Below are 27,322 nucleotides of genomic sequence, written 5' to 3'. Positions count from 1 at the left end.
CAAAGACTCCTCTCTGGGAGTTAGGCACTACAAATTGGGGGCTCCTCCGTGACCAATAAGAAAAGGCCTGCAGCCTCAGGAAAGGATCCAAGGAAGGAAGGGATGGCACCACATCCTTAAAAACTGGAGGAATGTCCTGGTCAAAACCAAATTGTCGGAGCACCCGGTGTGCTGAATAATGAGTATATTTTGGGCCACTTGAAGAAGGCACAGGAAGCTAGGAGGGGCTAATGCAGGCAAGATAAGCCAGACTGCCCTCATCACCACGGTGCAAGTCAAAAGTATTACCTGTAGAAGATAAAAAAGAAGACAACACAGAATCACACGCAAAGCCAGGACCAAACTCACGAGGGGATCTCCAATGTAAGCTCCCTGCTTGGTCAAACAACTCCACAAGATTGAGGCCACCACCTTTCAAGCTAATCCAACGAAAAATAATGGGAAAGGCATCGGTAGAATTGCCATAAAGACCCTTCACTATGTCGGGGGATCCTTGGAACTTGTCCTTCACAAATTTCAAATTCTTGCACTTGGCCAAAGTAGCTGCAGAACGGTCCCACATGAAAATCTGAAGAATAGCACAATGAAGAGATGAAGTGATCACATAACAAGAATCACCCTCAGTCTCATCTCCATGAAGCTGGTCCAATTGAGAGTAAACATGACCCAAAAACAGAGGGGCTAAAGGATACTGGGTACCTCGAGCCAACTTGATTGCCAACGGAAAAAATGAAGACTTAACTCCGTACCCAGGGAACTCACTAAACAAAAACTTACTAAGCCAAAAGGCCAGAAAATCGGCCCACCTCACTTCCTTATCTTTCTCACGAGAGAGGGTCATCACCCATCTCCCCATCCTAGCCGGCTTACCACCAGAAGAGGCGGCGCGACCACCAAAAGGACCAAACAATTTATCTTCTACCACGAGATCCTCACCAGAAAGGTTAATATCAAAGGGGCTCTCTTCACCAAACACCGGGAGGAGGAAGTTATTAACCACATCTTCCAAGGTGATCGTCAATTCACCAGTAGAAAAGAAAAAAGTATGAAGGGAAGGGCACCAATGACGTACCAGATGCCTGAGCCCTTTGGCGTCTCTGAAGCCCTCAAGGTTTCTGGAAATAGCCACTGCCTTTAGGATACCGGCGCGCTCCAAACGACCCACAAACTCAGCATCAGACAGTTCCTCGTCTACCCATATAGGCCAGCGCTGAATCTTTCCCGGAACAAAATCAAAGAAAATAGGAACCGCCTCTCGGATTCCTTGTCTAATCTGGAGATTGAAAATCTCTCTAGGATCAGGAACCTGGGCGGAACCAACGAAACCCGCTTGGCCAGAAAACATCCAAACGTGAGGGGATGGAGGAGCCTCAGCTTGAGATATATGAGGAAAAAATAAACTGAGAGAATACCAAGGATCCCGTAAAGGGAAGGCCGGATGTTCAGTAACCTTGTGAGAATCACTCGAAGCAGAACCAGAAGAACCTTCACCCTCAGAAGGACTGGGAGTACGCTCTCTCCTCTTTCGAGAAGAAGAAGAAGCCATCGGAACAACACGTACTATGAGAAGAAAAGAGATTGAAAGTGCGAAAGGGAGGAAGACCAGAGTAACAGAGAAGAAGAGAAAAAGAAAGAGAAACACAAAGAGTGAAAGACTCAGAGAAGCAAAATGATAAGATGAAACGGCTACAATAAAGGCGCAAATAGCAGTTGGGGAAAACAATTTATGGAAAGACGCGCCAGTTGCCAAAAAATTTAATTTGAAGAAGGGATTAATCAGCAGTTATTAATGAGAAATAACGGGAAACGAGAAAAATGAATAGAGGAGTTTTACCTCAAATACTCAAATGCCACGTCCCGTGTAAAGAGGAAGCTGCAAAAAGTAATAATTACAAGGGAATGCGACACGCAAAAAGGAGGTGACTAAAAGCAGCAGAAAAGGGCCGGGATCCCAAGTAAAAAGGAAGGGAACCCAGTAGAAGTTGAGAAAAAGGGGATACCACGAAAATCTTAGAAAACCTAAATCACTCACGCGTGGGCTTCAGGCAACCCACGAGCTCGGGGGGCTAAATGTTGAGGTCTGAAAAAGGGTCATAATGAAATAAGCCCAAAAAAGAAGAACAAGTCAAGCCCAAAAGGAAAAATTCAGGCTAAGCCCAAAGTAATAGATACGGAAGACCCATGAGGGAATAAAAGAAAGGCCCAGAGGATCCTGAAGCCCAGAAAAGAAAGAAGCATCCAAAAAAAAAAAGAGAGACCACGGCAAAGTATAAAGAAGCAAGGATCCTCAGGAACCATCAATAAGCACGGATCCCTTCAGGCACAAAGAAAAAGAAAGACTGGGACAGATCGATAGAAAGAAGACAGAAGAAGAAAACAAGAAATAAAAGCAAAAAACGCGAGCGACCTCTCATGGCACAGACAGAAAGGCCTCGGGGAACCAGGACAGGGAAGAAGAATGATAACAAACGACTTTCAAAAAATGGCAGAACAGGATTCCGCCCAAATAGGAAAGAAATGGGAAAAGAGGAAGACGCCAGAAATGGGGATGCCGAGAAGGGCATACCTCAGCACGTCCCGAAGAGGAAGGCCAACCAGAAGCTTTCAAAAGAATCAGAACCGAGAGAAGGAAAGAATGAGAGAAAACGGAAAAGGGACTTACCGAGACGATGGGGACAGGACATGCTCTGTTTGCAAAAGAACAAAACAGGGGAACCAACGGTTCCCCGGGAAGCCCAGAAAACTCCATTATAAAAGGAGGGGATGGGTTGTGAAGAAGGCAGCGAGAAAAAAAGAAAGAAACACAAGAAAGAAGAAATTCACTGGGAAAAACTATCAGAAAAATCTATGCAGAAAGAAAAATACTAAGGGAAAAACAAATATTGCTTCCCGGTATCCTGTAAAGGCCACTATTGCACATACTCGGATTCAACGAGAATCAAACTTTGCAAGTTTTGAAGGCTGAAATAGCCATTCAAGACTGCAATTTTTGAGCTTGATTGGACCTTGTATCACGTCCTAGTGAGCTTTCTGTAATCAAACAGATAATGTATTAATGAAACACTGCTTCATAATTCCTAGGATCCCCACAGTACTTTTTTTATATCGTCTTGCTAATCCTGTTTCTTTCCTTCTGAACTTACGTTGTTAATTTTTGGCACTCTTCGATATCCTTGTTTGTCATTTTTCTTTATATTGTCTGGAGTATTCTCTGCATTCACTTGATTCTTAAACAGCTCGTTAGCTGCGGTAAGTCAAGGCCCGGTCCACCAAATCCTTCCTTTTCATTCAGGCCCGGGATCCTTGGGCCTGAGTGTCACGAAAAAGGCACTCTCACAATCCTCAAAAGATTAGATAAAAGTTTAGGACATTGCAAATCGTTCAGATTACCAGCACAAACACGATTTAACGTGAACTTGATCAAATTGAATTAGAATATTATCAACCCAACTTGTTTACTAAGTTCTTGTGTGTGCGTGCGCATATATATGTGTATATATATATATATATATATATATGATTAATAGTGAATCTATCAATTAAATTAGCCCGAGGCAAACCAACCATGCAATTTCATTATTCTTGTGGATAAGACTTCAAACTTTGTGATTTGCCTCCAGCCTGTAGTTTCAACTTTCAATGGGAATTAAGATAAACTTGGACGGTTTGATACTTCAATTCATCTAAATTCTTACTTGCATTTAATAAAAGCTCCTTTATTTTTTTTTTTTTTTCAGTATTCATGTCATTTTTCACCTTCTTTTATCCGTTAACAAAATTTTTACTTTGTATTATTGTGATTGCCTTATTGGCTGGGAGGTGGATCACATGGAGTAGGTATAAATCTTCAAATGAACCTGAGGAGCATGCATATGGATTATTAGTGCAACAAGTCTCATTGCACTGGCATAGGAGTTTTAAATAGTGCATAAACTTGATGCTTTCAACTTGAAGATTGAAGGCACAACAACAACAACAACAACTTGTTGTTAAGAATCCAATCTATTGATTCTTAGTTTAGTAGTTCTTCGAGGGAACTAGGCCTCCATTGATTGATTCTTCGAGGGCAATTCAAGAATTAGCTATTCAATGTATTATTCTTCAATGCACTTCTTACAATCTAAATTGTAGCTTATATCCTGTTGTAACTAACTAGGTACAACTCTTCACAGCTTAACTAGCTAAGCTCAACTAAGTACAACACAGCACAGCTTAACTAACTAAGCTCAACTAACTAAGTACAACACTTAATGCAATACAACGATAGTACAACAGTACAACACTTTAATGCTACTGGTTACAAGCCTCCCTTGCCACTCTGTCACAACAGCACATCCCAACACACTGCCCTGCACTCTGCACTGTCTAGTCACAAAGCCTCAATGCACCTTAGTAAGGGTCCCAACACTTGTGAAAACAAACTCTAGAAACATACAAGGCTCCACATTGAAAATGGCAGACTCCGAAATTTAAAATCAAAATACATGGAGTAAAAGCACACATACATATAGTCCATTCCTTACTGTTGGCTTTGCAAGGCAAGGGCCTTCAACCAAGCTGGCCTTGCTGTAATGTCTGCTATCCAAGCATTCACATGGGGGCGTGAATCAAACAGCTTTTTAACTTGTGCCCCAAACAAGTAATGCAAAGTGGGCAAATGGTGCAAATCCGCTGGGGTGAAGCAATCATCTCCCAAGTATTTTGACTGAGCTAGTCGACTCTCATAGATATCGAGGACCTTAGCTAGCTTAGGTTCATTTTCCTCCACAATTGCTTTGTCTGCACTCATGCCAAGCAGTAATGGCTTATATACCAGCTCCCAGGCTAGTTTTGCAGCTATCTGTTCATACTGTTGGCCCTCCACTTCCATCCAAACAGACGTAATTGCCATCTTCTTAGAGTCTTGGTATATCAGCTGGGTTCCCTTGTCAGCATACTCACAGGCAATGTATCTAGTAATTGCCCTTGATTCTGAATTACAAAAGGTCAAAGCGTGAGGATAATACTAATTAAATGCATCCATTATGCTTGAACGGATAGAGAGGAGAGTGATAAACTAACACTCGTCCCAAAAACTAATACTGCTAATGAAAGTTTCAATTTTACGAGTGAGAAAAGGGAAATTGATTGAGATATATTAATATCTTTCTCCCCGGTCCAAACAGGAGCAAAACTAAAACTAATGTCTACCAATTGCATATAGACTTACCAAAGAGCTTGAGATCTCCATCTTCAAAAGCTGGAACTTGACCAAATGGCTGCATAGCCATAGACAAGGAAATGTTAGCTAGACTCCAAAAGATTATAATAACAACAAAATAATTGAACCTATTTCATTGTTGTTTTTCTTGATGATTATAATGAATACTGGGCTTTTGGTACTTGATCCTAAAAAAGTTGATACATGAATGTTTTTAGTTTCCTTACATTGTGGGTCGACAGGAAGTGTTCTTTTTTATGTTCACCAGCACTCATGTCTACAAGAACAAACTCATGGTCAAGCTCTTTCTCATAAACGGTAGCGAGAACTCGCAGTGTATTTGTTGAGAGAGGGCTTCCATGGACTTTGATCGCTGCCATGATGGGGGGAGATATAGCAAGCAATGTACCACAGGCCTCATCTGATCCATTTATATATTGGTATTTGAAAGAATAAGTTTAAATTGGTATTTGGAAGGAAGTATTATATTATGCCGACCAAGGGCAATAAGCCACCAAGGGCAATCCCTTGTGGAAAACGTTTATCTCCGTACTCTTTTTATATGTTTTTATTAGTTGTGAATTTTGGAAATTTAATAGTTAGATTACATATTAATTTTTATTATATTCTTCATGTTTGCAAAATTCTAAAAAGATAAAAAAAATTAATAACTATGTCATCAACCACTTGTTTGAATTTCAATTTTTTGTAGTATAAATTTATGCATAAAAAATAAGTTTATTGATTGAATAGTAAATGATTTCTAATTTAAACAAAATTTGACATGCATGTTAAGAATATAAAAAATATGCAATCCAACAGTTAGATTGTTAATATATATATATATATATAGAGAGAGAGAGAGAGAGAGAGAGAGGATAAATTTGAAAGGTTTTTCTCCAAACAAGTTTAGAGATAAATATTTTTCCTAATTTGTTACATACGCTCTAATATGATAGCACCAACCTCAGCCCCCGAAGAAAATAATGTTAGGCTGATGGCAATGTAATCATCAAAGTAGCCTATAAGGGTGCCAAAACTGGCTAAGCCCACATAGTATAGTGAAGTTAGGTATAGAAGGCCCAAAACGATTAATTTGTTATAGTATGGGCTTTCGAAGTTAATTTTAATGCACCTTTATGGTCAAATTGCCAAGTTAATAGCGAAAAAGCTGAATGAATCACAAAAAAGAGACTAAAGTAGGGATTAACACTCCCTCAGATCTGGCCAAGGTGTAGAAGTTCATATAAAGTTCAAGTCTCAAATATAGGATTGTGTTACAAAGTTTATCTGTTTTCTTTCAATTTCTCATCCCTTAATCTGGAGGGGTTTCCTTTCCTTATATAGTCAATTAGATTGCATCATAGCCCTCCATTTGTATGATCATGGGCCTTTCTTTGGATGCTTGTCCCATCAGGGTTGTGCTGGAGGTAGTAAAGTGTGCTGCAAGTTGTGAGACCACTGTTCAGGAGCCATTCCTTCATTATTACGGCAAGTTGAGTTGATACAGTGCATTAAATATGGAGGTGATGGCAACTTTATCTGGATATATCCCTTCTTCTTTGCTTACACATCTCTACCATCTTCCTTGGTATCTGGTCTCCTGGTGCAAGTGGCTTGCTCAATAATTCCCGAGGAGCGCTCGCTATTCAGGCTCCTTGGAAGGTTTGCCTCTTCATCTTTCCTTCTCGGACTCTTATCCACATGTTGGGTCAGGACTGATGTATAAGTGGGCCTTTCTCCCTCCTCGGATTGGGCCCACGAGCTCTATTCCGTACTCAGGTCTTACCCCTCCCACACAGCCAATTGCTTACTATCCATTTATTATTGAAGAGAGAACAATTAGAAGACAAGAACCCACTTAATATAGGGCAATGACTTGGTTTGCATTCATTCTTCCAACGTAGTGAACCCGTTCATCTATTACTCTTGTTCTCCAATCATGAAATGTTTTTACACTCTTTCCTTTAATTTAATTTAATTTTTTTTTATAAGTTGTAACTCGTACTTACACTAAGAAAAATATTTAATAATAATGGTGCTGAGGTGGTATTCTTATTTAAGTAAGTGATATGGTCATTTTGACTTTCACACTAAGTAATGTGAATGGGTTACTTGGTACTAAAATTGAATAAATTAAATTACTTAGACTAGGTAGCGCAAAATTAGGAAAAAAACTAGAAATTGAAAATTAAAACTAAAAATTAGAAAATTTTCTTTCAACAAAAAAAGGCAAAAATTAGAAATTAATTTGAATTCAATATAGATTCTGATTATGCTTTGACTTTAATAAAACTAGAATACAACCTTAGGGGTGGCAAAATTGGACATGATCCACGAACCCAACACGAAATTAGTAGGTTATGGGTTGAGGCTTAATGGGTTCATGTCATATTCAGGTTGACATGACTGACCTGTTCAAAAAATGGGTTGGGTTAGTGTTCAACATATGGAACCTGTTTGACCTGTTTGACTCGATTAATTAAATGACATTTTACTAATATATAAATCAAACCCTAGGTACATAAACTTATTAGTTGTTGTGGTTTATTATCTTTAACATATTGTGATTGATTATTTAAGATATTTAGATATGCTTTAGTTTTGAATGATTATTTGTGATGCAATTACTAGTTAGTTCTAAATTTTATATTAAAAATATTTATTTGTTTGTTTTTTCATAATTTGTTTTTCATTTTAATAAAATTTGATAAACAAGTAGACACGACTGACCCGTTTAATAAATGGGTCGTGTTAGAGTTGTGAAATTTTGACCCGTTTAATAAACATGTCGGGTTAATGTTGACCTATATATTCAGATACTCAAGAGTTAACATGACACGCAAATAGGAATTGCCACACCTATTTAACCCGCACAATAAGCCACACTATGTGCGGGGTACCTTCTTTGTATATTCTTCAAGAATTTTACTATATTTATTTGATGTTTACAATAACTAATTTAATTTTATGGACAATTTAAATAGTAAAATTTGGTTATATTTTTCTAAAAAATAACTAAAAGACTACCTAATTCTATTGATGGAGTTTGTATCTTGAATTATAAATTTCCCAAGTTTTAGAACAACAGAAATGGTACATTTGAAAAAAAAAAGGGTGTAAATTATTTTTTAAAACTTGGAATTTTTGGTATATTTCACTTAGAACTTAAACTTTCAATTTTATTTTCATAAACTGTGTTGTCTTTTTTTCCAATCTTCAAGTTTGAGGTATAAAGTTATGCACTATTTTAAATTAGTGAGTGAAAGCAAGGGAACAACCTTTAACCAAGTGGAAAACGACGCATACCTAACCCATTGAAATGGTGGGTCGAGTTAACCCATGGGTCACATGATTGTTCTTTTTTTTTTTTTTTTTTTTTGGCTTTCTGATTTTGTTTTAAAGTAACGTTCAAACTATGTAAACTTAAAAATTTATATATTATTTAACTTTTATTTTTATGTACTTTCGTTCATTTCTTCTTTTTATTTGTATTAAAAGGATGATAAAGACAATGATATTGAATTTCTTTTTTTATTTTGTATTTTTTTTATTGTAAGTAAAAAAGAAATACAAGTCGTACCAAGTTGATATGATACTTAAAAGACCAAGTAAAGTTTATAAACATTGCAAACCGTTTATGTTACCAGCACAAACACTATTTAACCTGAACTTGATTAGACTGAATCTAAATATAATCAACCCAATTTGTTTACTAGGTCCTCGTACCAAGTTCATTATTCTTGTGGATAAGACCTCAAAGAAACTTTATGATTAGCCTCTAGCCTGGGGATTAAAATAAACTTGGATTGTTTGACACTTCAATTCATCGAGATTCTCACTTGCACTTAATAAAAGTGCCAATTTTTCTGTTGTTCATGTCATACTTTACCTTCTTTTATCTGTTTCTTTGTATTATTGCTATTGTCCTATTGGCTGGGATGAATCACATGGAGTAGGTATAAATCTTAGAGTCCTTAACTTGTGTGAATTATGAATTTGCACGCACTATTGAACAATATGTTTGCATATCAATAATGCACTGTCCCTAGCTAGATCTATCTGATCTATATGGAGAGAGAGAGAGAGGGGGGGGGGGGGGTGGGGGGATTAAACTCAGTTTGAGTAATGTGGGACATGAACCTCAGGAGCATGTCTATGGATTATTAATAGTGCATAAACTTGATGCCTTCAACTTGAAGATTGAAGACACAACAACGACAACTTGTGAAACCAAACTCTAGAAACATACAAGCCTCCACATTGGAAATGGCAGACTATGAACATTAAAATCAAAATACATGAAGTCAAAGCACACATGCTTATTGGAGACAAATGATCAGAGAGTAGTCGATAGCAATCCATTCCTTACTGTTGGCTTTGCAAGGCAAGGACCTTCAACCAAGCTGGCCTTGCTGTGATGTCTGCTACCCAAGCACTCACATGGGGGCGTGAATCAAAGAGCTTTTTAACTTGTGTCCCAAACAAGTAATGCAAAGTGGGCAAATGGTGCAAATCCGCCAGGGTGAAGCAATCACCTCCCAAGTATTTTGACTGAGCCAATCGACTCTCATAGACATCAAGAACCTTAGCTAGCTTAGCTTCATTTTCCTCCACAACTGCAGTGTCTGTACTCATGCCAAGCAGTGGCTTTATTGCCAATTCCCAGCCTAGCTTTGAAGCTGCTGGATCGTACTGTTGGGCCTCCACTTCCATCCAGACAGATGTAATTGCCATCTTCTTAGAGTCTTGGTATATTAGCTGGGTTCCCTTGTCAGCATACTCACAGGCAACGTATTTATTAATTGCCCTTGATTCTGAATTACAAAAGCTCAAAGCGTGAGGATCATACTAATTAAATGCATCTATTATGTTTTAATGCAGAGAGAGGAGAGTAATAAACTAACACTTGTCGCAAAAAACATCAATTGCTAATGAAAATTTCAATTTAACGAGTGAGAAAAGGGAAATTGATTGAAATATATTAATGTCTTTCTCCCCTGTCCAAACAAGAGCTAAACTATAACTAATGTCTACCAATTGCATATAGTCATACCAAAGAGCTTGAGATCTCCATCTTCAAGAGCTGGAACTTGACCAAATGGCTGCATAGACAAGAAAATATTAGATTCAAAATGATTATAATAACAACAAAATAATTGAACCTATTTCATTGTTGTTTTCGTTCATGATTATAATGAATAATGGGCTAATAGGGAATAGAAGGATTGGATTTTTGTACTTGGTCCCAAAAAATTTTGAGATACATGAATGTTTTTAGTTTCCTTACATTGAAGGACAGGAAGTGTTCTTTCTTATGTTCACCAGCTCTCATGTCTACAAAAACAAACTCATGGTCTATCTCTTTCTCATAGACGGTAGCGAGAACTCGCATTGAAGCTGTTGAGAGAGGGTTTCCATGGACTTTGATCGCTGCCATGATGGGGGAGGATGGTGATATGATCAAGAACAAAGAGGAGATAGAGCAAGCTATATACCACAGGCCTCATCTGATCCAATTATTTATACATATATATTGGTACTTGAAATAATTTTATTTCAAATACCTTCCAAATACCAATATAAATTATTTCAAATACCTTCCAAATACCAATATAAACTATAATTGTTATAAACTATTTTTTGATTGGAAGGTAGGTTAGTATTCTAGAATAGTCCTCAAAACTTTTTTTTAAAATTATTTTTGGGTGAATGAGAAGGAAAAGTCTACGACCACAAATTTTTTTACAACTTCTTACTAAAATTGTGATATAACAAAATGTGATTAATGAAAAAAAATGGTAGGAAGTAATGATTAACCACTCTCGATCTATTACATTAAAGTTGAGGTAAAAAAATTATGAAATAATTTGATCCTAAAAGGCTAGAACTACTTGTACGAGAATTCTTAATCCTAGCAAAAATATGAGAGAATACTATATTTCCAAAATTACTTGTGGGATCCACAAAACTCATGTAGGGGAGAGGATCCATGTTTCCAAAACATAATGAATTTTCTCCAAAAGTAGATGGAAACAGAAAGTTGAAAGTGCTTGGCAGGTGATTTACATATTGGATGATTTTTTTATACCCTCCACTATTATTGCTTTAAGGACTTTTCAAGTACTATTTTATTCCCGACCAAAACAAGTGGTAGTAATTTACTAGTGAGCATATATAATGACCAAAGTAGTAATATTTTATGTGCAAATTCATAAATTTTAGCCATTGAGCTACCTGTGCTAGGCTGTCTGCGGATTAAAAAATTCAGCCACTAACCTAGGCTCCAGTTTTGTTACACATGCTCTGATATGATATCACCAACCCCAGCCCCCGAAGAAAATAATGCTAGCAGCTGATCGCTGCCACATGTGGCATAAAAAAAATTTGAACCGCTAATTCAATCACCGGTTTGTTGTTGGTATTGATAGATAAGGGTCAATGATAGGAAATAAAAATTGTACACCACTGGCGTATAAAACTCATGTGAGACTGATATGTGAGCCCTACAACATATAAGATAATTTCTTCATTGATAGAGGACCATTGTGTAAGGTTATTCCTCTTGCAATGAAGGCTTCATAAATTGAAACAGTTGTCCTCTTAATGGACGACCGTTATATTCATACTCATCAAAATATGTTAAACTTGCCATTCTTAAAGTAATTATTGTTAGATAAATATTATGGAATGAATAAGAAATTGACTCCTAATATGTCTACTTAAACATAATATTGAAGTGATGAGAATCTTTGAGTCCTACATAGAAAATGATAAAGAATATGAGTTTTGTGTTGGATATTGAGTTGGGCTTTAGGCATGTGTGGATTGGGCCCACTTATTCAATTAATAATAATATTTAATTATTTTATTTTTTGAGTCAGTAAGTATATATACAACAATTATTTCTGAAATAGTATAGCTGCCCAGTAACGTATATTTTCATAATCTCTCATTCATGAAAAACAACTTTTAGAGAAACTGTTCTAGAGAGAAAATTTTTTGTGCATTCATTTGAGTCAAGGAGAAAAAAAGAGACATAGTGTACTTCGCAGAGCACGGACCTTGTGTGCTTTTTCTTCGTATTGTAGATTATTTTATCCTAAGAGGTAGACATCCGTGAGTCTCAAAGCATCACAGATTATGTGAGAGACGAAATCTGCTTTAAGGAAATTGTGTCAAACACAAGACTTAATCTGAATCATTCTTCCTTCTCACATTTGGTCTGTCAGTTTTAATTATTTGTAGATTTCTTCTTATATATACAGTATTTATTTATAGCCTTTACCTATCACATTTATTTGTGTTATTGCTTGTATTTAGTTCTGTATGTTATTCTATTTGGTTAATCACAAAAATAAATTGTTGAAATATATCCAACAATGTTTCTCAAAAAAAAAAAATATATATATATATATATATCCAACAATTATCAATCAATGTACCAAACGTACCTTTAATTTATCTTTACCAAATTTTTAGTTACACTATCGATTCTATTGAATTAAAAAAAAAAAAAAAAAAAAAAAAAGTCTATGGACCTAGGATTCAAGATAGGGGGACCAGATGATAAATATTAAAAAAAAAAAAATCTATAACAAGCATTCGTATAGTATGAATAAACTATCAACTAAGATAAATACATAAAATTATTGTTTTTTAATACATTAAGATGCCTTTATCTATTAACAAAGACACAAAACACCATTAGTTATTATTATTATTAAAATTTGTTATTTTTTGGGCTGACAATTTACATGAATTTTGGTTGAACTAGGCTGGGTTGGATGGATGATTTTAGAGGGGAGAGAGCCACTCTACTTGGAAGAGGAGCCTTTCTATATATATATATATGGGCTTATACCTATTATATTTAAAATATACCTATTGTTACTTTTTCATAAGGCCCGGAGGCCGGGCCCCTTTAGGCCTCTCCTGGTAACACTGGATCTATTTGGATTGAGCTTATTTTTGCTGAAACTAAAAACTAAAACTAAAAATACTGTAGCAAAATAATTTTTAAATGTGTAAATAGTGCCATGGGATCCATTTTTAATAAAAAAAATTGCTAAAAGTGGAATTTGTGGGTCCGTGAACAGTACACGGGTGCACTGTTCACCATGGAAAAGTCAACCTTGGTGGCTACTATTCATGAACAGTAGCCGCATTACTCCCTGAAACGCGTGAAAAAAAAAAAAAAAAAAAAAAAAAAAAAAAAGAGCCAAAAAACGCAAACTTGTAAATGCAGACGCCCAATCCAAACGAATACACTATATTAATGAATAAATTCTCACCGGGTGTGAATGGATCCAAATTCCAAAAGATAGTTGTTTCCATCAACTATTAAGGCTCCATCTTAATTTTTAAGTGGCATAGTTAATATAGATATACTAAATTATAATATAGATTACATTTTTCCATTATAATTTATATCACTTTTTATACTTTTTTCTTTGAACTATTGAAATGTACAATTGACTCTCCAAAGTTATAATTATGTTTCAATATCCTGTGTTGTTTATTTTTGTGTTAAGTATAAGAGGATTAGGTATTGAAACTTGAAAGACCAATTTACCCTCTCTGAAATAGTTGGTAGAGAGATAAATTGGTTTTTTAATGCTAAATTTTGTAAAAACAAAATATATGTTAGGAAATTAAATGTTACAAGGTTTTTGATTTGGATGGTCAATCATGTGTTTTGATAGTTCAGAGGACAAAGTGTAAATTGAGGTATAATTTAAGGTGAAAAAATGTAATTTTCTTGATATACCAACTGATGTTAGCCAAATATAGGCCAATTTCAAAGTAGCCTCAAGAATCCATATAGGAACACTAACCCAAAAAAAAAAAAAAAAAAAAAAAAAAAACCGATAGGAAAAACGAACTTCGCCAACGTGTGCTGTACTCTCAGTAATCAGATCCTAAGGGCTAAGGGTAGTTATACACGTTCAAAACGTGCAAGGTATCTCCTTTGTTTTATCAAGCTTTTCTAGTTCAGCACCCTTCAGGAAAGCATTAACTTAAAATTTATACCATACGTGAGGTAGATTTCGGGATTATAACCTATGATTTGATGAGTTTAATCAAATAATCAAATACTTCATATATTTTGCTTCTCACAAATAATTCATATATTTAATTTTAAAGTTCCGAAGGGTCACTTTGTAAACACATCTTCTGTTTGGGTGTGTGCGTATTGGAATTTCCTGAATTTTGTAAATATGCATTAAATTATGTTATTGGCAAATTAGTTATTCGGGCTTGAAAGTTCAAATATGTGTATAAAACACCTTTGAACGTTTAGACCCCCAAATACAAAATAACCAATTCAAGCTTTATGACAAATAACTAGTATGCGGAAAATGAACATAAGCTATAAACAGAATTGGAAATCAATCTAAGCCAATTATAAATCACATTCACAGCAGAAAATAAAAGGCAAAGATAAAGGGAAGAGAGATGCAAACACAAGGACAACACACGATGTGTTATCGAAGAGGAAACCGAAGTCCTCGGCGTAAAACCTCTCCGCCGCCCTCCAAGCGGTCAATAATCCACTAGAAAATGTAATTAGGATACATGAACAGCAATAGACCCTCCAAGCCTAATCTATCCGATGTACCTAAGCCCTCCAAGCTTCTTGCTCCAACGAGGTTGCGCGAACCTTTTTCTTTTCTAGCTTACCAGATTCCGCTACTTGACCATAGCATCCGCCATCCTTGGCATCTTCCAATGCTTCCCAAAGCTCCAAAAACACTCAACACTCTAAATGGGTGTGGGCAGTGTTTGGATATAAATCTCATCTCAATAGGTCTAACAATGAGAGAGGGAATGAGAAGAGACTACAAAGATTTCTCTCTAAGAATGTGTTGAAGGCCAAAATTTCACAAGAATGCCCATTCCATGAAAAGTAAAGAAGGCCCAATTCAAGCAGCAAGAAGAATCAACATTAAGGCCGTATTTATGTTCAGATTTCCAGCAAAAAGGTCATTAAAAAGTCCAGCAAAATTCAGTGAAAGAACTAGGCCAGAATACCCAGAGGCTGCCAGAGGGCCGAGATACCCAGAGGCTGCCAGACGCCCGAGATCCTCAGGTAATGCAGGACAGCTACTGTAGGATTGAGACAACTCAAGAAAGGTACCACGAAATACAAGAAATGAAGAACAGAGATGTCCTTCTCAAGTACCCACTGGTGCAACAAAGAATCAAAAAGTATAAAGTAAACATTCATGAACAAATGAGCTGTACCACAAGGAACCAAGAATGAGAAAATCATACGTAGAAGCAACTAGAAGAGAACTTTCAACCCAGCAGTAAAAGATTCCAACTATTTGGGAATAATGACGACAAGGAAATAACATCGACAGCTAAGTCTGAAAAATGAGAAACCTTGAAAGAAGAGATATTAAAGGCTAATTGCTGAGGACGCCCCGGAATGGAAAGTCAGCAAATGACTTTTAGAGAAACTGCAATAAAAGATGAAAACTATGAGAAAAAAGGGAAGAGACCAGCTCTTGAGCAACTGTCACAGCACGAGCTCTGAGGGGCAAAAGAGAGAAATCACTAGTACCATGGAGCCCTAGAAAACACACTATAAAAGGAAGAGAAAACCCATGTTGAAAGGGGGGGGGAGGATCTTCAGTAGGAAGAATATCATAACAGAGTCATTAGAATTCTGTAAAATTTAAGAAAAACAGAGGAATGTCTCCCGGTATCCCAGAAACAGCCACTATAGCACATACTTGGATTCAAAAGGATTCAAACTTTGCAAGTCTTAGAGGCTTGAATAGCCATCAAAGTCTGTAATTTTTGAGTTTATTTGAACCTTGTATCACGTCTTAGTGAGCACATTTGTAATCCACAATCAAGAAAAATAATGAAATATCTCATATTGATTTGAGAATTTCTAACAATTACTTTGCATATTTCTTTACTGCTTCTTGCTGCTCAATACATATATATTCTTGCTTGTAAAGCTGAGTCCCTGCCCAAGCAAAGCCACTCAGACTTGAGTTCCAAATCCCACAAGTCTTGTGCAAAAGTATAAGTCTGTGAGAATTAGGACCAGGATCCTCGTGACTGAATCATTCTCATGAAATTCATTTACATATATGTATATGTATTAATATATATATATATATATATTCTAATCTAAGAAATTAACAATTATTTGAAGATATGTGCATTGTATAATTGTTCTTGTGTAGGACCTATAGAGGTAAAAGGAAAGGACAAAACCCCATTGCATAACAAGCATGGAGAAAGATTGTATAGTGCAGAGAACCAGAGATTCTGGGTTCTTACAGGCCTAATACGCCCCGGGATCCCACGACAGTACGTCCCGGGATCCCACGACAATACGCCTGGGGTACCAAGTGAAGGAATTCTTTAAAATGTTTATACGATAAAAGATAAGCCTTAAATATTCTATTTCAATCTCTTTCTCATTGTGAATATTATGAACATCTATTTTACTTATTTTGTAAGAGTAAAGGGTCATTTTATGATACTAAAACACTTATAATGGTATTTTATTGCTTAGGAGGAATCGCATTTTTGCCTTGAGGAGATTTATGTGACTTGCGCACAACTTGATTCGTAATCAGCCCTCATTTAGCTGCGGTGAACCAAGCCCAGTCCACCAAAACACAACTATTTGGCCCAGGATCCTTGAGCCTGTGTGCTAAAGAAAAAAGCACTCTCACAGAATGAGTAGCTCTCTCTAATTAGGTGGGTGTTTTGAAGAAACCTCTCTTAGGGTTTTTCTTTCTGAATAGCCACACATATTTTGTGGGAATGAGGGGTATTTATACTGGTGTGAGAATGGAATGCAAAGAGTAAATTTTTCCAAAACAGGGCTGGCTGGCGACTTGACCTCGCGACTTAACTGAGTCGCGAGTTCAAGCCGCGAGCTAGTTAAATGGCCAGTCTGGATTTTTGTCCTGTAGTGCTCCAGCTGGCGTGACTGTTCAGCTCCCCTGCATGCTCTGTGCGTGTGCAACTTTTGGCGGCTTGCAAGCTGCGAGCTTCCCGCGAGATCAAGCCGCGAGTCCCTGCTTCACTGCACAGTTTTGAGCATTTCTTCACACTCTCTCACACACTACCCTTACATGATTCCAACCTAAATATAGAGTTTCTAAGTGCTGTATTACAAACAAATATGTCACAGAATAAACCCAACATATGGTTGATTAAATTCAACCTTACAATCTTCCCCTTTGGCTATTCCGTGACAAAACACCCTAAAACATACTCTAGACTTAAACGTGAGTTTGGGAACAATGGCAAAACTCACTCACACCTAAATCTAGAAGCTGTGCAGCTCTTGAATCATATGAACATGAATCTCCTGAAACACAACAATACACTATGATCATTGTATGCAGAAAAGCATGAAATGCATATGAAGCAGGCATGATGTGATCAAGCAAAGATAGAGTTAAGAAACAAACCATGACTTGATCAAACAAGCAATCACTACAAGGTAGTGACCACAATGCTCATTCACACTTGGAATGAACACTTGAACATACAAGTAAACAAGAACAATGCAAGTTACTTGTATGCCCAACACTCAACCAATGCATAATACACTAAGTATATGCATCTAGGAATAATCCTACAAGGGCACAAGAGTGACAGTACTTAACCAGAAAATGCATGACATTTGGATAGAAGTACTGATTTAACAAAATCATAGAGGCTGCATAAAGCATGGTACAAACCATAAAGCATGGTACAAACCATAAAGCCTACAAGTATGCATAAAAACATAACCCTAAAAGCTTACATAAGCAACATGGGTACAAAGCACATTATATTGAATAAAAACTTAAACAATATAAACTAAAAGTGCTTAAAGTTTCTCCCCTTCAAAATGATGAGAAGCTGTGATGCACTAGGAACATATATACTTGTAACCTGAAACACTTGCACAAAACACATTAGACCCTCAAGGTCAAGCAAGTAATAAAAGGACAAGTATAATGTAACAAGTAAATTGCGATCAAGTAAACATGATGTGAAACATGTGAGCAACTTGATCATACACCAAAACAGTCATATAGAAATGACTACAATGATCACATAGCAAAGCAAATGATCATCCGAACATGCATTCAAAGAAGCACAATAGCATAGGGATATATGCATGTCCAAAGCACAAACATGATGTAATGAGAACAACAAAGTATAACTCAAAGCACCATAAAGCCAACAAGAAAACAAACAGAACAAAGTTTTCTAGTTAACACAATATTTTCTCCCCCTTGGTATATGCATCTCCACTATGGAAAATCTCTCCCCCTAAAAATGTGCACGAGAAATAGAATTTCTCCCCCTAACGATGTGCACAAGAGTCATATAGAAATGATAAAACACTCTAGTATACTCTCTAGAGTATACTCTCCCCCTTTTTGTCAGGAATAGACAAAGGGTCAAGGAGAAAAGAGGGCAAGAGATGAATGAACGAACAATGATAATGATGCATGAGGGGTGCAAGATGAATGAGAAAATGAAACTCAAACCTAAGACAAAGTAACATGCTACAAAGCATAAGGTAAACATGACATGCTAGGATGAAGAAATAAGGTAAAGACCAATGCATGACAAAGGTATCAAAGGTGTGTGCAAGAGGTGGCTAAGTGCAATGCATGACCAATACATGAAAAATGCACATGTGGGGCAAAGTGTGCAAAATACACAACCAACGAACCAAACATATTCCTAATGAGGAAACATGAGAAACCCCAAAGTTTGATACTCATCGGAGTCCAAACAAGCGAGAAAATGTCTAAGAGGTATTTTATCAAACACCTAGCATGCACACTATGAACAATAATGTGAAATAATGCATGAACATCATGAAATCCACCCTTAATACATGTTCTATCTGCCACAAGGGGCCAACATCCAATGCAAATCAACAAAATAAACCAATCCCATGAAAAAAAATTTGACAAAATTTAAGTTTTCCCAACCCCTATGATGAAAATCCCAACCAAGAACATAAAAACTCTCCAAAACATAATCTAAGGATCAAAATCAATGAAAAGAATTTATAATTACCTTAGAGATGTCAATGGAATGAAAAACCATTCAAATTGATTGGGTTTTGATTAAAAAATAGTGAAAGAGGGGTTTAAGAGAGGATGGGAGAGGTTTAAAACAAGTTTCCCACAAAAAGCCCTTTAAAAAGCTATTTTTGGGCGTTTCGCGACTGGGCGAGTCGCGAGATTCAGTCGCGAGAGAGTCGCGAGAAAGCCGCGAGTCGAGAGGTTCAGTCGCGAAAATTTTCGTGAGTCGCGAGTGAGTCGTGAGCAAGCCGCGAGTGAGTCGCCAAAAGCTTCTGGATGAACTCACGACTGGGTTTTCGTGACTGGCGAATCGCCAGCTGAGCCGCGAAAAACTCTGACACCAGTTTTTCAATACAAAACATGGTTAATCAGTAAAAAACAAAGTAAACACTAAACATGAACACAAAGAGTGATAAAAATCACTTCCAAAAACATATAAAATGATCAAAAATCTTTTTGGATTGAACCATATATGATTGAGCACACACACATCACATTTAGACAAGTACAATCTAACAAATGAATAAGACATTTATTGAACATTAGGCATGTGTGTTGTGTGTGTGTATCAAATGTGGAATAGTCCTTAGTTTAGAGTGAAATTTCAATGATCAATTCAATCAAGTCATACACAACTAGTACTAAGTCAAGTGGTCTATCTTAATTATAGAAATGAACATATATGACCTCCCATAAGAAAATGATTACATAAGATTGAAGCTTTTCATTTAGCTTCTTTACAATTCATAACATTTGATCATTTTGAATCAAAACATCTCATTTTGAGATTGATGCCTGAAATTTGTGATATTTCAATTTAATGAACAAGCCTTTGGCTTTTTTGGCATCATACATTTTCATATAAGTCGCTTTCCCTTTTTCCTAGTCGAATACTAGTATGTGCGACGGCTTTTGCAGCTCATTATCTCTTTTCATTTTGAGATTTACATTTATTGAGCTCTTTAAGCAATAAAAATAAAAGAGTGAGAAGATATATAAGCACAAGTCTACGCATGTATCAAAACCAACATGACTATTAACTAATCATTCATGACAAGCTTGGAGATCGATTGACAACAATCACACAAATATGTCAAGATTTTTCCCACAAAGATATAAGTGCAAAAATAACAAGTTAAGCTCGTAAATGCACAAAGTCATTTGTACAAAGGTACAAGGCCAAACTCACATGTGATATGTGCTCAAACATATACGATCAAACTTTTTAAATTTTTTAATTTTTATGTGGTTTTGGATTTTTTACTCACACAAAACTGAAATATAAAAGTAAGATCAAAAACAAAACAATGCATACAAAAAAATGCAAGATGCACAAAATGCATGAAAATATGACATTTAATGCATGAAGGGTCCTATAAAGATCGAAAGAATTGGATAAAGGACCAAAAAGAGCAAAAACTCAACCATATGAACCCTTCCTCATCCAAACGGAACGATTGTTTGGAATGAGTGTCTCAAGAGAAGCGAGACGAGGGTTGGAAGAATGAGAACCGGAGATGCACATAGTCAAGGAGTTAAGAGCATTAAACATTTTCTTTAACAACATGCTATTTTCACTCAAAACTGGTTTACTCTTTTTAGCACAATTTCCAAAAAGCTCAAGTTTTTCTTTTCTTTTGATTCTTTTAAAAGCATGAAACTTAGAACATTGAGGTCTTAGATGACCAAAGGCACCCCAATGGTGACAAACAATGTGTTTAGGTCCGCTAGGCTTTTTGAGAAGGGATCTAGCAACATGGTTTTGTTCCCTCTTCAACTTATGACACTGAGGTCTTATATGACCAATCACACCGCAATGGTGGCAAGTTGGAACAAACTTAGATCCATTCAAAACCTTAGGTTGAGACCTAAACGAAGGCTTTGACTTAACAGCCTTTCTCTCCACCTTTTGATTTCTTTTATGTGAAGGAATGTACACCGATTTGTCCTTTAAGGTAGAACATACAATAGGCACAAAATCGGGTACCACAACATGATTGCAGCAAATATTTTCATCCTTTTTAACAATAGGTTCAGCAATCAAACACTTGACATGCATCTTAAGAGATTCATTTTCACATTTAAGATCATTAACAAGTTTGTTAGACAAAACAAGTTTAGCATCCAAGTCCATATTCAAACATTCAAACTCTTTCAGCTTTTCAAGAGAAATTTCAGCAAGTTTTTTATATTTCTCAACCAATTTGTTGGATTCATTGAGCTTAGCAATCAAATCATCATTTTCACAAAATAACTTGCTCAAATTCTTTTGAAACTTCTTAGCATTTTTCTTCAAGAGTTTGTAAACAACACCCATAGATTCAAATAACATGTTATCACACTTATGAGGATTAACACTCATAAAGACATTTTCACAAACACGTGGCATGTTACATTCATCACCAACCAAATCATGCAAAGAGTCATACAAAGCACAATCCATGGCAAATAAACACAAGGGGTCAAGGATCACACTTAGGTATTTAAACCATAACAAGTGTACCCGCTCTGATACCAATTGAAAGTTCAAACATGTGTATAAAACACCCTTGAACGTTTAGACCCCCAAATACAAAATAACCAATTCAAGCTTTATGACAAACAACTAGTGTGCGGAAAATGAACATAAGCTATAAACAGAATTGAAAATCAATCTAAGCCAATTATAAATCACATCCACAGCAGAAAATAAAAATCAAAGATAAAGGGAAGAGAGATGTAAACACAAGGACAACACACGATGTGTTATCGAAGAGAAAACCGAAGCTCTCGGCGTAAAACCTCTCCGTCGCCCTCCAAGCGGTCAATAATCCACTAGAAAATGTAGTTAGGATACATGAACAGCAATAGACCCTCCAAGCCTAATCTACCCGATGTACCTAAGCCCTCCAAGCTTCTTGCTCCAACGAGGTTGCGCCGAACCTTTTTCTTTTCTAGCTTACCGAATTCCGCTACTTGACCATAGCATCCGACATCCTTGGCATCTTCCAATGCTTCCCAAAATTCCAAAAACACTCAACACTCTAAATGGGTGTGGGCAGTGTTTGGATAGAAATCTCCTCTCAATAGGTCTAACAATGAGAGAGGGAATGAGAAGAGACTACAAAGATTTCTCTCTAAGAATGAGTAGCTCTCTCTAATTAGGTGGGTGTTTTGAAGAAACCTCTCTTAGGGGTTTTTCTTTCTGAATAGCCACACATATTTTGTGGGAATGAGGGGTATTTATACTGGTGTGAGAATGGAATGCAAAGAGTCAATTTTTCCAAAACAGGGCTGGCTGGCGACTTAACCTCGCGACTTAACTGAGTCGCAAGTTCAAGCCACGAGCTAGTTAAATGACTAGTCTGGATTTTTGTCCTGTAGTGCTCTAGCTGGCGTGACTGTTCAGCTCCCCTGCATGCTCTGTGCGTGTGCAACTTTTGGCTGCTTGCAAGCCGCGAGCTTCCCGCGAGATCAAGCCATGAGTCCCTGCTTCACTGCACAGTTTTGAGCATTTCTTCACACACTACCCTTACATGATTCCAACCTAAATACAGAGTTTCTAAGTGCTGTATTACAAGCAAATATGTCACGGAATAAAGCCAACACATGGTTGATTAAATTCAACCTTACAGGGCTTAATTGGTTAATTTTCTAAAATTGGTAATTAATCCTAATTGGGCTATAAAGTCTAAATGATGCATTTTATAATTAATTAAATTTAGTGGAATTGCAATCAATAAAACTCAACTGATAAAATCTCCGATAGTTAAATAAGATATTTGAGATTTAATATCTAGTTACACAAAAAACCAATCGGTGTCTTAGTCTGATGAAAAAGAGCTATTATCGAAAGTGGACGCCATAAGTTGAAACTCTTTAAAACAAAACTTTAAAAAAAATAAATATTTATTTTATTAACAAACCACGTGAATAATGAATTTGCACCCACTGTCGAACATTGTGCTTGCATAGAACTAGTACATAGTTCCTAGCCACTTCTTTTTGATCTATATTAGATGTGAAAGTAGAGTGTTGTTGAGAAAGCTAAGGGTATGAGAGAGAGAGAGAGGAGTATGTATAAGGATTATTAGTGCAACAACTCCCATTTTCTTGATGCCTCCAACTTGAAGATTGAAGACAAAACAACAGTGACAGTTTATGAAACATACAAAGTCTCCCATTCCAGTGCAATGGGACTTATGAAAGCAACCTAGAAACATACAAGTCTCCACCTTGAAAATGGTAGACTGTTAACCTTAAAATCAAAATACATGAAGTAAAAGGACATATACTTATTAGAGACAAATGACATCCAGAGAGATCTACAGAGTAGTCGGTAACAATCAATTCCTTATTATTTGCTTTGCAAGGCAAGGACCTTTAACCAAGCTGGCCTTGCTGTGATGTCTGCTACCCAAGCACTCATATGGGGGCGCGAATCAAAGAGCTTTTTAATTTGTGTCCCTAATAAGAAATGCATAATGGGCATGTGGTGCAAATCCGCTAGGGTGAAGCAGTCACCTCCCAAGTATTTTGACTCAGCTAGTCGACTCTCATAGATATCAAGGACCTTAGCTAGCTTAGGTTCATTTTCCTCCACAACTGTTGCATTTGGACTAATGCCAAGAACTACTGGCTTATATCCTAGCTCCATGCCTAGAGTTGTAGCTATTTTGTCGTGCTGTAGGGCCTCAACCTCCATCCAAACCGATGTAATTGCCATCTTCTTAGGGTCTTGGTATATCAGTTGGGTTCCCTTGTCAGCATACTCATAGGCAATGTATTTAGTAATTGCCCTTGATTCTGAATTACGAAAGGTTAAAGCATAAGGATCATACTAATTATATCCATCCATAATTTTTTTTAACAGATATAGAGGAGAGTGATAAATTAACTTGGTCCCAAAAACTTAAATTGTTGGTGAAAGTATCAATTTAATGAGAGAATGGAAATTGATTGAAATATATAAATGTTTAAGATATATTTGAAAGTTCAAAAACGTGTACAAAAACACCTTTGAACGTTTAGACCCCCAAATTACAACTTAATCAATTCAAGCAATATGTCAAACAACTAGTGTGCGGAAACTTAACATATGCTATCATACGAAATTGATTAAATACTATCTAAGCCATAACAGATTAAAATCCACAGCAGATAAATAAAAAGGCAAAGATAGAGAGGAAGGAAGATGCAAACACAAAGACAACACGCGATGTGTTATCGAAGAGGAAACCGAAGCCCTCGGCGAAAAACCTCTCCGCCGCCCTCCAAGCGGTAATCAATCCACTAGAAAATATAGTTGGGATACAAGGACAGCAATAGACCCTCCAAGCCTAATCTACCCAGTGCACCTAAGCCCTCCAAGCTTCTTGCTCCAACGAGGTTGCGCCGAACCTTTTTCTTTTCTAGCTTTCCGGATTCCGCTACTAGACCATAGCATCAACCAATGAAGATTGGCTCCTTCCTAACTGCTTCCCAGAAATCCAAACAGCAGTCTCACAATGATGATGATGGTGAGAACCTGGTTTGGTATAATGCCTCTCAAGGATTTGACAATGGAGAGGAAGAGAGTTGAGGAATTTGAAGAGTCTCTAAGGTATAGATTGTGTGTGAATCAATCTAGTTTTTCTTTAGGGTTTCTCTCTCAAAATTCTCTCTGGAAGCTCTCTTTCAATCGTGGGTAATAGGGGTATTTATACTGGAGTGGAGAGGAATGTGAAACGTCAGGTTTTTACAAAACAGGGGTGGCTCGTGGCTTGACCTCGCGGCTTGACTAAGTCGCGAGATCCAGTCGCGAGATAACCGTATGGCCAGTTGTCCTGTTTTGTCCTGTAGTGCTCCAGCTAGCATGACTGTTCATCTTCCAGCATGCTTGGCACGTGTGCAGCTTCTGGCGGCTTGAAGTCGCGAGTCACCCGCGAGACCCAGCCGTGACACTCTGTTTTCTTGCACACTCTTGAGCAAACTTCACTCTATCTCACTCACTACCCTTACATCAATCCCACCTAAATACAGGGTTACTAAATGCTGAATTACAAGCAAATTTGGCACGGAATAAAGCCAATAAGATGGTTAAATAAATTCAACCTTACAATATTCTAGTCACTTTCGCCCCTTTGCCTCTCATCTCTCTCTCTCCCCATCCAAACATGAGGTAAACCATAACTAATATCAATGTCTGCCAACTGCATATACACTTGCCAAAGAGCTTGAGATCTCCATCTTCAAAAGCTGGAACTTGACCAAATGGCTACATAGACAAGGAAATGTTAGATTTAAAAATATTATAATAATAATAAAAATAATTGAACCTATTCATTGTTGTTTCTTCTAGATGATTATAATGAACAATGGGCTTATAGGAAATGGAAGGGATTGGAAAAGGAATTTTTTTTTTACTTGATCCTAAAAAAGTAGAGATACATGAATGTTTTCAGTTTCCTTACATTGCGGGACAGGAAGTGTTCTTTTTTATGCTCACCAGCTCTCAAGTCTACAATAACAAACTCACGGTCTAGCTCTTTCTCATAGAGGGTAGTGAGAACTCGCATTGTAGCTGTTGAGAGAGGGTTTCCATGGACTTTGATCGCTGCCATGATGGTGGATGGTGATATAATCAATAACAAAGAGCAGATAGAGCAAGCAATATACCACAGGCCTCCGCTGATCCATTTATATATACATATATATTGGTTTTTGGAAGGAAGGAAATTAAAGTTTCAAGTTTCTTTCTAGAATGCTTACTTTGTAAGCCAATCAAACCAGGAACTCAGTTCCTAAACATTTTTTTTTTCGGCTGAATGAGAATTCGTAATCCTGGAAAAAGTACGTGGCAGCTGATTACATATTGCCAAGTTGGATGATTTTTTCCCCTCTATTATTGGTTTGGATGATTTCAATTACTATTCTATTCTGACCAAAACAAGTCATACTATTTTACTAGTGAGCGTGATGAAGAAGTTGTAATATTTTTTTGTACAAATTGATAAATTTAAGCCAAAGCTCCCTGTGTCTCAGGCTACCAGTGGCTTCAAGAATTCAACCACGGCTGGGTTCCAGTTTGTTACGTATGTTCTGATATTCTATCACGGTATCACCGACCCCAGCCCAGCCCGAAGAAAATAATGTTGGGCTGATAGCAGTGTAATCATCAAAGCAGCCTACTCGTTGCTTAGTATATCCATTTATTATTGAAAATAGAAGGATGGGAAAACAAGAAACCATATAATAAAGAGCAAAGACTTGGTCTGGATTTGTTGTTCCAGTGTACCCTGGTGCTCGTATGTATTTACATCCTTTCCTTGAGTTTATTAATAAAAATTGAGCCTATAGTTGGGACATGGGATGACCATACTCCTAGTATAAATTTTTTTTTTGAACTACTAATATAACTTTTATTATATATTTTCGATAGGGAATAAAATTCGTGTCATACCAAGTTGACCTGACCCTCAAAAGATCATGTAAAGGTCAAAGAGATTGCAAACCGTTTAGGATGACCTGTTACCAGCACAAACTCGATTTAACCCGAACTTGATTAGATTGAATTTAAATATTATATATAAAGTGAATCTATCAATTAAATTAGCCCATGGCAATCCAACTAGACAATTTTATTATTCTTGTGGATAAGGACCCGAAAGAAACTTTGTGACTTGCCTCCAATTAACCTGCAGTTTCAATGGAGATTAAGGTAAACTTGGAGGGTTTGACACTTCAATACATTGAGATTCTCATTTGCATTTAATAAAAGTGTCATTTTCAGTTATTCATGTCAACTTTCACCTTTTATCTGTTAACAAAACTTGTACTTCGTATTATTTTTATTGGCCGGGATGTGGATCACATGGAATGGGTATAAATCTTGAAGTCCATACTTATGAGGATTATGAATTTTCACGCACTATAGAACATTATGCTTGCATAGCAAGAGTGCATAGTCCTGTCTAATCTGTAAGAGAGAGAGAGAGAGAGAGAGAGAGAGAGAGAGAGGATTAAACTCAGTTTGAGTAATGTGGGACATGAACCTGAGGAGCATGTATATGGATTATTAGTGCAACAA

The 27,322-nt window shown here is 36.8% G+C and overlaps 3 protein-coding genes across 3 annotated transcripts; all 3 read right to left on the bottom strand.

Annotated features, from left to right (window-relative positions):
• Positions 1-4,108: 4,108 nt before the first annotated feature.
• Positions 4,109-5,582, bottom strand: LOC115972366 (glutathione S-transferase PARB-like). Its single transcript, XM_031092634.1, has 3 exons — positions 5,428-5,582; positions 5,210-5,258; positions 4,109-4,971 (listed from the first exon to the last, which is right to left on the bottom strand). The coding sequence occupies exons 1-3, from the start codon at positions 5,578-5,580 to the stop codon at positions 4,520-4,522; spliced, it is 654 nt and encodes a 217-aa protein (XP_030948494.1). The 5' UTR covers positions 5,581-5,582; the 3' UTR covers positions 4,109-4,519.
• Positions 5,583-9,320: 3,738 nt separating this feature from the next.
• Positions 9,321-10,706, bottom strand: LOC115971761 (glutathione S-transferase-like). The gene is made up of 3 exons (XM_031091790.1): positions 10,491-10,706; positions 10,257-10,305; positions 9,321-10,017 (listed from the first exon to the last, which is right to left on the bottom strand). Exons 1-3 carry the CDS (start codon positions 10,638-10,640, stop codon positions 9,569-9,571), a joined length of 648 nt encoding a protein of 215 aa, XP_030947650.1. The 5' UTR covers positions 10,641-10,706; the 3' UTR covers positions 9,321-9,568.
• Positions 10,707-23,611: 12,905 nt separating this feature from the next.
• Positions 23,612-25,877, bottom strand: LOC115971760 (glutathione S-transferase-like). The gene is made up of 3 exons (XM_031091789.1): positions 25,707-25,877; positions 25,462-25,510; positions 23,612-24,060 (listed from the first exon to the last, which is right to left on the bottom strand). Exons 1-3 carry the CDS (start codon positions 25,854-25,856, stop codon positions 23,612-23,614), a joined length of 648 nt encoding a protein of 215 aa, XP_030947649.1. The 5' UTR covers positions 25,857-25,877.
• Between the last annotated feature and the right edge of the window lie 1,445 nt (positions 25,878-27,322).

This window comes from Quercus lobata, chromosome 12 (assembly GCF_001633185.2).
Source record: "Quercus lobata isolate SW786 chromosome 12, ValleyOak3.0 Primary Assembly, whole genome shotgun sequence".
NCBI lineage: Eukaryota > Viridiplantae > Streptophyta > Magnoliopsida > Fagales > Fagaceae > Quercus > Quercus lobata.
The sequence above is the reverse complement of the archived record's forward strand: the minus strand, read 5'-3'. Positions and strand labels throughout refer to the sequence as shown.

Excerpts from the sequence above, each read along its gene's own strand:
- LOC115972366 (XM_031092634.1), bottom strand. The coding sequence starts at position 5,580 with ATGGCAGCGATCAAAGTCCATGGAAGCCCTCTCTCAACAAATACACTG. Across the intron at positions 5,259-5,427 it reads ACTTCCTGTCGACCCACAAT|CCATTTGGTCAAGTTCCAGC; the intron begins GTAAGGAAACTA and ends ATGGCTATGCAG. Across the intron at positions 4,972-5,209 it reads TGGAGATCTCAAGCTCTTTG|AATCAAGGGCAATTACTAGA; the intron begins GTAAGTCTATAT and ends TTTGTAATTCAG.
- LOC115971761 (XM_031091790.1), bottom strand. The coding sequence starts at position 10,640 with ATGGCAGCGATCAAAGTCCATGGAAACCCTCTCTCAACAGCTTCAATG. Across the intron at positions 10,306-10,490 it reads AACACTTCCTGTCCTTCAAT|CCATTTGGTCAAGTTCCAGC; the intron begins GTAAGGAAACTA and ends TTGTCTATGCAG. Across the intron at positions 10,018-10,256 it reads TGGAGATCTCAAGCTCTTTG|AATCAAGGGCAATTAATAAA; the intron begins GTATGACTATAT and ends TTTGTAATTCAG.
- LOC115971760 (XM_031091789.1), bottom strand. The coding sequence starts at position 25,856 with ATGGCAGCGATCAAAGTCCATGGAAACCCTCTCTCAACAGCTACAATG. Across the intron at positions 25,511-25,706 it reads AACACTTCCTGTCCCGCAAT|CCATTTGGTCAAGTTCCAGC; the intron begins GTAAGGAAACTG and ends TTGTCTATGTAG. Across the intron at positions 24,061-25,461 it reads TGGAGATCTCAAGCTCTTTG|AATCAAGGGCAATTACTAAA; the intron begins GCAAGTGTATAT and ends TTCGTAATTCAG.